General features: G+C 36.6%; 1 protein-coding gene across 1 annotated transcript in view; it reads left to right on the plus strand.

Moving 5' to 3' along the window:
• Nucleotides 1–13160, plus strand: part of LOC117289034 (NADH dehydrogenase [ubiquinone] flavoprotein 2, mitochondrial-like) — a 54116-nt gene that overhangs the window by 19345 nt on the left and 21611 nt on the right. The window contains exon 6 of the mRNA XM_033769948.1: nucleotides 12005–12191. Within this exon, the coding sequence (XP_033625839.1) occupies nucleotides 12005–12191 (187 nt within the window). The remainder of the gene's footprint in view (nucleotides 1–12004; nucleotides 12192–13160) is intronic.

Here is a 13160-nt window from a genome sequence, read left to right on the forward strand (position 1 = left end):
GCACCATGTAATGGTTTACAAGGAACACCGGGGCGAACACCGAGGCGAACCCCTTCTCTTTACTATAAGTGCACTGGGTTCTTTTACATGCGTTTACACAACACATGGGACCAACCGAATTGATTTGTTTTGACATGTTTTCATATTATGCATTATTTACAAACCGATAGAGTTATCAGAATGCACAAAACCTGTAGAATCTTCTAGTAACTGATGCTAGAAAGTACAGTCAGCCCAGTGTAAGTAAGTACATCCTGTCTATGTAAATACATGGGCTCTTGTACTTAGTGTGCACCCAATGATGTGTGAAATGGAAGTATGTATTTTTAATTGTAATACTGTTGCATTTCAGTCCATGGCTGCTTGGAACAATTTTAATAAATAAACCACTCAATAATACTACAACCTTGGGTTGAGTGGTTGAATGATGATCACTGTGAAAAGACTAAAGATGTGAGAGATACAGACATAAGGGTGTTTGGTAGTGAGAAGTTAAAGTGATGTTACATCATTGCTTTATGGAAGTAAACAAAATAGAAAACCCATTGGTCTTAGTAGACTGGTTGATAATCAGTGAAAAGAATGCACTGTAAAGGTTTCTTGCTTGAATTTTATAATGGACCAGAGTTTATTTAACAAGACCAGAATCAAAATGAGTTGAACAAGCACTCAGAGAGATTATTTCTCAATTGTGTTTGTGTGTAAGTCTATTTTTAAGAAATGTTCACGCTCGCTGCCAGTACTTTTGCAAAGATTAAACAATGATGAAATTTATGAAATTAATAAAAGACAAGACCACCGGGCTTGGCCTATTGTGTTTACTGGCCAAACACTAAAAGTGAACCCTGCCACACTCTAACATTTGTATATCCAGTTAGCAAACACCATCCAATCAATGCAATCTCGGAAAGCACAATTAAATCATTGTTCACAACATCAGTTTATTATTAGATCATCTAAGTTTGCCCACAGTCGTTGTCAAAACATCTTTAGACCGTGCAAGAAAGAAAAATTAAAAACCAAGACATCCCAAGAGTGGTGGGAACAAAAAAGGATTTCAAAGCCCCTAGCCCTAATTAATTTGTACATAAGATCGTTAATGCACGCAATACAAGAGATTCTGAACAGGCTTTGATGAGATCTCCCGTACATTGTAGATGTAGAAGAACCACAGAAGAAAAAGCTAAATACGTGAATGCTTCTGTGATGCAGCGATCCATCTCTAGCATTGACAAGAGACGTAATGGGTTTATCTAAGTCGTTAATGTGGAATACAATAGAAGCGTTAATATAATGAGATTGAGACTTGGAATTAAACTGAGGTTATAAAACATAGCCATAGCACTCACTAAGTGACAATTGAACACGTACATGTGTAATCCAAAGACTATTTCCCTTTTTTAGCTGGATAGGAAGCTTTGTTATAAATTTGCATTAAAAACATTGGACACTATTGGTAATTGTCAAAGACCAGTCTTCTCACTTGGTGTATCTCAACATAATATGCATAACATAACAAACCTGTGAAAATTTGAGCTTGATTGGTCGTCGGAGTTGCAAGATAACTACAAAAGAAAAAAACACCCTTGTCACACGAAGTTGTGTGCTTTGGTATGCTTGATTTCGAGACCTCAAATTCTAAACTTGAGGTCTCAAAATCAAATAAGTGGAAAATTACTTCTTTCTCGAAAACTACGTTACTTCAGAGGGAGCCGTTTCTCACAATGTTTTGTACTATCAACCTCTCCCCATTAATCATTACCAAGTAAGGTTTTATGCTGATAGTTATTTTGAGTAATTATCAATAGTGTCCACTGCCTTTAAATACCAATGGCAGTAGTAAACATTAAAGGCCCAGCCGTCGATTTCACAAAACCCTTCTTAACTTAAGACTAATCTTAGGACTTTAGGACGAGTCCCAACCGTGCACTGTAGCATGCAGACCTTAAGATTAATCCTAAGTTAGGACGAGTTACTCGTCTTAACTCGAGATAAGACGAGTCCTAACTCTTTGTGAAATCGACCCCTGTACATGTACATGTTTGGTAATTACTCAAAATATTTTTTAGCATAAGACTTTTACTAGGTACCAAGCAAGGGAGAGCTGTTGATGGTATAAAACATTGTGAGACTCCCTCTGAAGTAACTTATTGGAGAAAGAGGTAATTTCTCACTCAAATAATCAAAGACTCTGCCCAGAAACCTTTTATTCCTATCTGAAAGCACGCTATTTTGTTCAACAAAGGTGTTTTTTTTCATCTTTTTCTTGGAACTTCAATGATCAAATGAGTCCAAACAATACAAATCACTATGGTGATTCTGATAAAATGTTATAATTTATTGCTTTGTGAAATCGAGCCCTGTATTCAGTTTGATGTTTCCATTTAACACTGTACATGTATGTGGTAGCAATGTCCTTGTATCGTCACCCTCTCAAATGACAATGTTATTTATCTCCTAAATTGAATATCAGTCATGGTTTGCCTGCATGTCATATTAAACCAAAGGGGTACAATGTACTGTGTTACACAGGAAATTAAAAAATGATTCAACTCCATTTAAGTGTAGCTTCCTCAGCCAAGCGAGACTTGCTCGCTTGAACCGCAAGCACTAAATCTTACAATGACTTAGTTGGTTAAAATCATAGAGCTATATATATTGACTAGAGCGCTAACACCCCGTTATACACGCACTAAGGTTTTGAAGCCGTGTGGGCGCATCCATGTTTATGTACAAACCAATACAAAAGCTTGAAATTTTGTACGGCAATTGTACGGCTATTTGCATGATAGTGCGTTTGTTCTTTTCTATGTGTCATCGAAGCAAAAAATGCAGCAAATGTGAACGCACAATCTGCTGATGAGCGTACAAAACTGCAAGCGCCATTTGCGTCATGTTCAAAAGGCGCGTATACTTTTTTTAGTACATCAATCAAGTCGAACATACGGTTTTCGTAGCGCGGACGTGCGCGAATGGGCAGTCGCGTACGAAAGCGCACATGCCGAATTAAAAAAAAATTGCGGCAATGTGTGTTCTCTTCAAATTAAAATCGTTCCGTAGTCACGCAACACATCAAACATGTATGCGCTCAGGGTGGCTTCAAAACGCGGAGCAAGTTAGCGCTCTAGTCAATATATATAGCTCTATGGTTATAATCCCGTAAGATTCACGGATGTAGTGATGTCATGATGTCCTATCAAATTTAACATGAATCAAGATTTATACATTATTCTCATCATACATGGGGAATTCACTTTAATTTGTCCTTTCAGACAATCAATGTATCCTCCATTTCATGCAAAATACTACACCAATGACCTTCAAGAATACTCAGTATGTACGTGTTAGGCGCGGAATGTTTGATCGCTAGCTAGACCAGCATGCACCTCATTCAATGGGCACTCATCATCATCAGTCAGCATTATACATTTCTGCACCAGCTGCCTGTCTGGTGAGAAGCTTCAAAATAGACCGGTCTTGAGCTGCCACTTCTGCCTCCTCCACCGACCACCCAGTACCAAGTCTTTACCCAGTACCAAGTCTCAACCCAGTACAAAGTCTTTACCAGTTCCCACCAGTCTGGACAGGTCCCTCTGGATTACATATTTCCATGTTGTCCTAGGGCACCCTCATTTACATTTCCCATGGGTTGGTGACCAGTTGTAGAGTTGCGATTGGTTCCTATTCATTGGATGCGACCAAACCACTGCAGTCTGCGTTTTCTTATGATGCTTGAGAGTGGAGGCTGCTTGGTCATTTATCTTACCAAGGTCGTGATCTTACCTTCTTATATTTGTGACACGTTGTGTTAATTTAATGCACAGCATCTTTATTTAGCATCTCATGTCAAAAGCATCTACAAGTCATATCTTGATCATCTAAGAGTCGGTAAATCTTAGAAGCAGCAGTACTGAAATTTCAAACACGGACTGGTAATTGCTCCAAAGACATTATAATTACAGAGCAAATTTGTAGATGGCTGTTTTTTATATACGGTACATAGAAAGCAAAGCAAAGCAAAGCAGGAATGTTCAGTACATTTGGCATGGTTGGATTAGTCAAAGTGGTTTTCAGTTTTGAAATGACCAATTGCATCATATTTCTGGGAAAGTAAAGAGCAATTTAATGAGTTGTGATGATGACATCTGATCAATGATGTAACGTACACGTAGTAGTAGTCATTTGTGCTATAGACCATGATAAATGTATTGCCTTATTGGGAATGGTGTTTGGCGATATCTCAAGCCACTGTCTGATTGTTAACCAACATGTCTGTTTTGTTTTATTATTCTGTGACATATTCATTGGTAGCGATGTTGATTTATAATGTAATAATTGTCAGTCCATGACTCTATGATGATGACAATACACACAGCATCAAAACATTTTTCAAAAACAAAGGAAGAAAGCTATAAACCTACATGTATTACCTTCTTGTAGTATTGATTGATAATTAGGTATTTTGTTTCACTGTTTGCCAAATTCATGGCAACACCAATTTTGAAATTCATTCAAGTTTTGAAAAGTTTTGAAAAGAAATAGATGTCTCAGCAATTAGCACTTGCTCATTCGTCCGATATTATTTTCAGAGTTGCCGATCCACAACAATTGTATGGCTTGATGTACAATACATGTACCTTAATTTTTGTCTTCCATTTTCTAATATTTCATGTCATATTGAAGTAATGAACTTTCATGTCTGTATGTTGTACAATGCATTCCTGTAAGAAGAGATATTTCATACTTAGGTTTGCTGAATTTAAATTAAAATCGCTGAATTGATAAGAATGAATCAGTTACTCACTGATGAATATTTCATGAACACTTTTGTCCTAGATTGAGAAGGCAAAATCATTGAGTTCATGATTTTTTTTATAACAAGAAGTTTTAGAACCGGATCAATGAGTTACTTGTATAAAATAGGATTTAGAACACTGATTGAAGGAATTAGAACACTGAATCAATGAGTTACTGATTGAAGGGTTTGGAACACTGGATCAATGAGATACTGATTGAAGGATTTAGAACACTGAATCAATGAGTTACTGATTGAAGGGTTTGGAACACTGAATCAATGAGTTACTGATTGAAGGATTTAGAACACTGAATCAATGAGTTACTGATTAGAGGATTTAGAACACTGAATCAATGAGTTACTGATTAGAGGATTTAGAACACTGAATCAATGAGTTACTGATTGAAGGGTTTGAAACACTGAATCAATGAGTTACTGATTGAAGGATTTAGAACACTGAATCAATGAGTTACTGATTAGAGGATTTATAACACTGAATCAATGAGTTACTGATTGAAGGGTTTGAAACACTGAAGCAATGAGTTACTGATTGAAGGATTTAGAACACTGAATCAATCAGTTACTGATTGAAGGATTGAAACACTAAATCAATGAGTTACTGATTGAAGGATTTAGAACACTGAATCAATGAGTTCCTGATTTGAGGATTTAGAACACTGAATCAATGAGTTACTGATTAGAGGATTTAGAACACTGAATCAATGAGTTACCGATTAGAGGATTTAGAACACTGAATCAATGAGTTACTGATTAGAGGATTTAGAACACTGAATCAATGAGTTACCGATTAGAGGATTTAGAACACTGAATCAATGAGTTACTTATTGAATACCCTTAGTACAGGATCACTGAATCAATGAGTTACTTATTGAATACCCTTAGTACAGGATCACTGAATCAATGAGTTACTTATTGAATACCCTTAGTACAGGATCACTGAATCAGTTAGATGAACTTTCTTGACCCTTGGATGTACCAGGAAATCAATTTAATTGAAAAGAGCTCGGTGGTGATGGTTGGGGAGGGAGAGAGGTTGGGTAGTGAGAGAGAGGGGGGGGGGGGCAATGTTGACTTGATTGGACGCTCAATGCAATGATGACAGAATACCACTGTACACGTATGCCTTCATGGTACTGTAATGAGATATTGATTGCTACAGATTTTTCAGTGATGGGGAAAAGTGAATTTCCGTTTTGTTATTAATCATTTCTTGGGTGACTCTAACCTTTTTTTTTTTTCTTTTTTTTAGCCAACAATTTTTGACCTCCAGTTTCTAGTGATTGGTCTTTATTTTATTCATCAGACTTCATTTTTCACCTGAGATTGTCTTTATTTCAATGCTTTAATTTGCAGGCAAACATTAAAGATCAGCCTTCTTTTCCCTCCAAAGAAATTTCATTTTAGGTTTTTTTTCCCAAACCTTGGCTTGGTCTCGAGTTCTTGGTTCCAGCTCTAAGATCATCTGACTGTGGGCTTTGCTTGATTTTAGAAACACTGCAAAATGTACAATGCTCCAAAATCTATGGTGGAGCCCAAGCCATAGCCACAACCCAAACTGAGGTTGGAAAATACCCCATAACTGCAATCAATTCAAATTGAACAAGGTTTATATGTAATCCAAAAACGTGACTGCTTCGTACAAAAATAGTCTCATTATTATGTTGCTTTAAAGTAGATGATAATGCTCTTTGGAGAATGTACTGGTCAATGATGCAAACAACCTAACATGTCAATGTATACTCCCAGCTTAAGAGCTTAAACCCTCATCACAAGTGCATACATTAATGTTAGGCTTGAATGATCTAAAGCCTTTGAGTGGGTTGGTAAAGGAAGGGGGTTGGGGATGGTTTGAAAATTTGTTTGTCTTTGATACATAAAAAAAAACTATTTTAAAAGCATTGTGCATTGAGCTTGAAGGCAACATTGGGTTATTTTAATATTAATGTTTGTACACTATTCAGATAGAGAGAAAATAGTGGAACTTTCAGCTGCATGTAATATTCTAAAATGTTGTACATTCTATACCTTTGGTTATAATACTGCGCGTTGTGGCTGAGCGGTCAAGCGCACCGGAATTAAGCTCAAGTGTTTCTAATCAGCTGAGTTTGGGTTGGGGTCCTGGCCTTGACACTTGTGTCTTTAAGCCAGACACTTAACAATTATTGCTTGTTGGACCTTCAGATGAGATGTAAAGCCAATGTTTGATCCCATGTGCCGTGTAATGCTTGTTAATGAACACAGCTGCACTATTCGTTAAGAGAAGAGGTTTGCCTTGAGGTTTCTGGCAGTGGCGCTGCTGAATGCGCCCCCCTGCACGTTGTAAATTTAGTTATTAAGTTTAATTATTATTTAATGTATGGAAAGGTAAAGTGTTCATTGTAACATAAAAAATGGCAGGATTGAAATAACCATCATGTACAATAACGATACTCAGCTTCTTAATGTTAGGAGTTGTTGGAATTGACAAGGTTCATGTGTCTGCGATTATACTTGGATCATTACACAAATACATCAGAAAGACCTTGAATTTATAACTCCTATCATCCTCTTTTGTTTCTTGTTGAAGGACTGGATGAAGATAATGTAATCAGTCAAGAATACATAATAGACATTGTAGTAAACTGGACAAGCTTACATTTAATATGCATTGTTATACAATATACAATACTGTTTACCGAAAGTGTCCAATGGCTTTAATAGAGCAAGGTTTGTACACAACTAGCATCAGCTGTAGACCTTATCATGCATTAAATAGGAAGACAATATCTATTTGAGCATCGTCAAATAAGACACAAGGTACAATATTGACTCATCTTTATCCAGACCAGTCCAATGTAGACATCCTTTTATATTATTGAAAAGCCTGAACTGACAAAAATTACAAAGGGCGTGTGAAAAATTTACTAAATTTCCTCCTAATCCATCAAAGTTTTCTTAAGGAGTTGACTTAAGGCTTAATGGCGTATCGTGGCCGAGCAGTTAAGAGCACCGAACTCAAGCTCTGGTCGTTCTGATCAGCAGAGTTCAGGTTCGCGTCCCAGTCAGGACACTTGTGTCCTTCAGCAAGACACTTAAAGGCAGTGGACTCTATTGGTAATTACTCAAAATAGTTATTAGCAAAAAAACTCACTTGGTAATGAGTAGTGAGGAGAGGTTGATGGTATAAAACATTGTGGGAAACGGCTCTCTCTGAAGTGACGTGGTTTTGAGAAAGAAGTCATTTCCATTAATTTGATTTTGAGACCTCAAGTTTAGAATTTCAAACATCTGAAACCACACAACTTGGTTCGACAAGGGTGTTTTTTTCTTTCATAGTTATCTCGCAACTCCGACGACCAAACAAGCTAAAATTTTCACAGGTTTGTTATTATGTTGAGATACACCAAGTGAGAAGACTGGTCTTTGACATTTACCAATAGTGTCCAGTGTCTTTAACCATTATTGATGCACCCTTCGGATGGGTTGTAAAGCCATACATCAGGTCATGTTCGCCCCAGTGTTCCTGGTTTGATTTGGCAGCCTATTGCACCACAGCACCTTGTTAACTACTTGATGGTGCTTGATGTAAAGGACAAGGTCTCATACCTAACTTAGCTCCATTATACCTTGCAGGAAAAACACTGAACGCCATGAGTGTCCGACTGACAGATTGAGGCGCTTTATAAGAAGCCATTATTGTTATTATTATTTACTTGTCTGAAGGAAGCATCTTAAAGTTCCACGTATCTTAAGGACATATTTCTCTGCATTACATGAAGTATCCCTTGTGTGTTCTCATCAAGAAGGAGACAGTCTCATCAATTCTTATTTGTGGGTCTAGAGGAAAGTGCATCGTTAAAGATGGAGAGACATTTGTTATAGTTTACATCCTCTGTAAGGTGCTTCAAGATGATTTATAGAGCTACATTATCATTAAGGAAATCAAACAGAAGATTTCAAGTGCCTTGGATCCTTTTGTTTGGATGGTTTGTGGGGGACATTATTGTCTTATGTTAAATTGAGTCAAGCTGTTGTTGTTTTTGGTCTACTGTGATTGATGGAAATATGATCAGTTTCAGAAACTTGATGCTGTTTTCTCAAGAAAGTGAAGACAAAAGAAGGTTATTGTAAGAAAACGGGTATCCTTTAAGATTTTAAAGGGTCTATGTAACTTTTGTAGGACAAAAAACACAATGTCCACAGATTTACACTAAACTTACATAGTTTGAAGATCATGATAGTAGAAAGCTTCCCTGAAAATATTACAAGCTGAGGTGCTGTAGTTTTTGGGAAATAAGTAAAACAATGTCATGAAAAATGTTTTCGTCTTTTAATTTTTAAAAACGTATTTTCATGACATTGTTTTACTCATTTCTCAAAAACTACATGTACAGTACCTCTGTAAGTAATATTTGAAGGGAAGCTTTCCACTATCATTATCTTCAAACCCTGTCAGTTTAATGTAAATCTATGGACATTTTGAAAAAGTACCCAAATCCTGTAACATCAGATTTGGAGCAGTAAAAAACACAAAATTGTAATGATTTGCAGCTAAGCAATCATGCAATTGATGTTTCCCTAAGGTCAGGCAAAATCAGGAGATGTAGAAATGGCAGCCTTTAATTATTTTGTTATGTAACAACTTCAGTCTGGTCTGCCCTCCTCTAAATTGTCTTTCCTCTGAATTGACTTTCCTCTGAATTGACTTTCTTTTGAATTGACTTTCCTCAAACTCTATTTGTCTGCCCACCCCTATGGTTTGCACCATATGCAACTAATCTCAAATTAGCTTTGTCCATGGTTGTCATGGAAATGCGCAATCTGACGTCAACTTCAAGTATCACATAGGAGCATAGTAAGGTAAAGACTTTGTACAACAGTATTTGAAATCCAGAGGGAAACAAAACAACTTTGATATCACGTCATCAGTGTCAGGCTTCCTGTACACTAACTGATATTGATGTGTAATTCCAATTTCATATATAGTGACCTGACTATTTCTTCTTATTGGTTTCTTTTAAAGGGAGTGTTTTATAAGTCTCCGGACATTCCAATAAGCTATTAATACTTTGCTTTTTTCCATCAGAGTGCTTTAAAAATAAATTAAAAAAAATTAAATACAAAATGTACAATAAAAAAATAAGGAAAACACATTTGGGAAATAAAAAAGAATTGTGATCAACGTTTTTAACAAAGTTAATTCTTAGAAATAAGGATAAATTGTATTGAAATAGAGGGGGGAAAAAACATGAAGAAGAATTGTTGAAATAAATCATGATAGCCACACCTCAACGAAAATGTAATGCTTTAAGGTTAATATCCTCCACAGTCTTTGTAATGTCAGAGTTTATACATTCAGTAGACCTACAGTATAGTAGCATTAATGTAGTCATGAATCTACAACGATAAATACATGTTTCAGCAGACTTTCATGTATACAGCATTAATGTAGCAATCAAACTACACTGTTGAGTAGGCCTACCATGGAGGTAGAATTCCATGGGCCTACGTAGCTTTAGCCATGAAACTATGCTGTTTGTACATTCAGTACACCATTAGTGTAGTCACTCATAGATTTACAATGTTTATACATTCAGTGCAGCATTAATGTAGTCATGAATCTATGTTGTCCACTTTGATCCTAATTCCTTTGTGTATTGAATGTTAACTACATCATGCATAATCGTTCCATCAATGTTAACACATTTAGAAGATCAGTGACCTGTAGACATGTCCTAAGAAATCAAGATCAGAAAGTTCAGAAATACATGTATCCTTTAAATTAACTTGTTGCAAGGTGTCTCGTTCATGTTACTGTTTTTAGTGTAGTGTTTGTTGAGAGTTTTGGGGATAAAGCAATTTATTCGTGCATCCAGATTAGGATTGGAATAAATCAAACATACTTCATTTTTAGGTATCTACATTTGTAGACTATTGGGGTTTGATTCAATAACTAGCCATGAGAAACAAGGTCTATTGCTGTCATGAACTTCTTGTTTCCAATGATGTATTGATTGCATTGTGAACACATCAGAGGTTTAGGGTTAGAATCCCACACAGTGATGACTAGTAATGACTAGCCATGAGAAACAAGGTATATTGCTGTAATGAACTACTTGTCATGCTTAAATACAATGATGTAATACTTGTATTGTGAACACATCAGAGGTTTAGGGTTCGAATCACACACAGTGATGACTAGTTATGACTAGCCATGAGAAACGAGGTCTATTGCTGTCATGAACTACTTGTATACAATGATGGTTTAGGGTTCGAATCCCACACAGTGATGACTAGTTATGACTAGCCATGAGAAACGAGGTCTATTGCTGCAATGAACTACTTGTCATGCTTAAATACAATGATGTAATAATTGTATTGTGAACACATCAGAGGTTTAGGGTTCCAATCCCACACAGTGGTGACTAGTAATGACTAGCCATGAGAAACGAGGTCTATTGCTGTAATGAACTACTTGTATACAATGATGGTTTAGGGTTCGAATCCCACACAGTGAATAAGCCTGTGTTTGTTCTTCCTTCACAGAGCATGTGGAAAGTACTGAGTATACAGTGAATTTGATGGAAGTGTTTACAGTTTGTGTTGCATTATGAATGGTGAACATTAAATTTTAGTATTTCAGGGTCACAGGTGACATTCAAAATGATGAACATTTAATTTTGTATTGTTTGTTTCATATATTTGTGAATATTTTCATGTAGATTGTGTGAGACCATTTATAAAACAGATTCAGTGGTGTTACAAGTGATCACTATGCTCTGATCATAAAAACTGGTCTTACTTGATTTTGTTTAACTTAATAAAGAAATTAACACTTTTATTAACGGAAAAAACATTTAAAAATAACTCATCACACCTTTAACCACAGAGCAAGAAGATGTCATACAAATGAATAATTATCTCTGCCATCAAGGAATCAATGTGGGTGTCTTACATGATCTTATTTATGATTCCTTATTCTGCCATCAAGGAATCAATGTGGGTGTCTTACATGATCTTATTTATGATTCCTTATTCTGCCATCAAGGAATCAAGGTGGGTGTCTTACATGATCTTAATTATGATTCCTTATTCTGCCATCACGGAATCAAGGTGGGTGTCTTACATGATCTTATTTATGATTCCTTATTCTGCCATCAAGGAATCAATGTGGGTGTCTTACATGATCTTATTTATGATTCCTTATAGGCATCAAGGTGGGTGAGACAACCCAAGATAAGATGTTTACCCTGAATGAAGTAGAATGTCTTGGGGCTTGTGTCAATGCTCCGATGGTTCAAGTCAATGATCATTACTATGAAGATCTAGAAGTCAACGATATGAATGAGATTCTAGATGATCTTATAGCTGGACGGTCGCCTAAACCTGGGCCAAGGTGAGATATCAATATCAAAATCAAAATATAATGCTTGATTTGGAAGGAACGTATAGACGATGTGACCTGTGTTTACATTCAAACCGCCCTCTGTTGACAAAACACTGTATATGTCATGTTTCGCCGGGCAAAGAGACACGTAGTCATGGTAAGATTGCATACACTTTCTAGCTGGCTGCCAAAACACAAAGGTTTTACCCGGCGGTATGCGCGTGAATCATGTTTTCAGGGTTTTCGAGTGACGTCAGAGGTCACATCGTCTATAGAATTAATTGTGACGCTTGTTTTGGGCACTTACAATGTAAGACTGCTCTTGTTGTGCAACAGTTCCTGGTGAGTTGACCAATCATTTGAAACCATTCAAGTACAACGGTTTTCTATGGTAACACAACTGTGCATGGAAGTAACTGTGTACATACATGTACATGTGTTTAATTGTATGCATTCACCACATGGTATCATACTGCAGGCTGACATCACTATGATTTATCTATCTAGCTATCAAAACCACAGTGGGTCAAGACAGAGCAGCATAAAACAAACTTTGCTTACACAGCAGCCAAATGACAATGGTGATGAATAAGACATATATATCCATCTCATAACATACAAGTCTGAACATGTAACAGACTGACTTTCATATTCCAACAGGGTGATCCATTCAGGTATTGAATCATTGCACCCACCCCCCCCCCCCCCCCCAGTCGGCTTCTTACATCATTGTTTGATCAGGGACATTTTAATTATCCGGTCATGATTGATTGGACTGTACTTTCCTACATTTAATCCTACCTTACATTGAGAAACGTTTCTAATACTGATTGACAGATGATAATTAAAAGCCAACACCTTCAGGAATGTTTTGCAGATCATCGATATTGTAATTAGTTCAGTTATGGAATTCTGTGGCAGTAGGTTTTCCAGGAATTCATTGTTCTTAGAAATGTGCCCATAGATCCTGCAGTCAGC

This window comes from Asterias rubens, chromosome 4, assembly GCF_902459465.1.
Source record: "Asterias rubens chromosome 4, eAstRub1.3, whole genome shotgun sequence".
NCBI classification, from domain to species: domain Eukaryota; kingdom Metazoa; phylum Echinodermata; class Asteroidea; order Forcipulatida; family Asteriidae; genus Asterias; species Asterias rubens.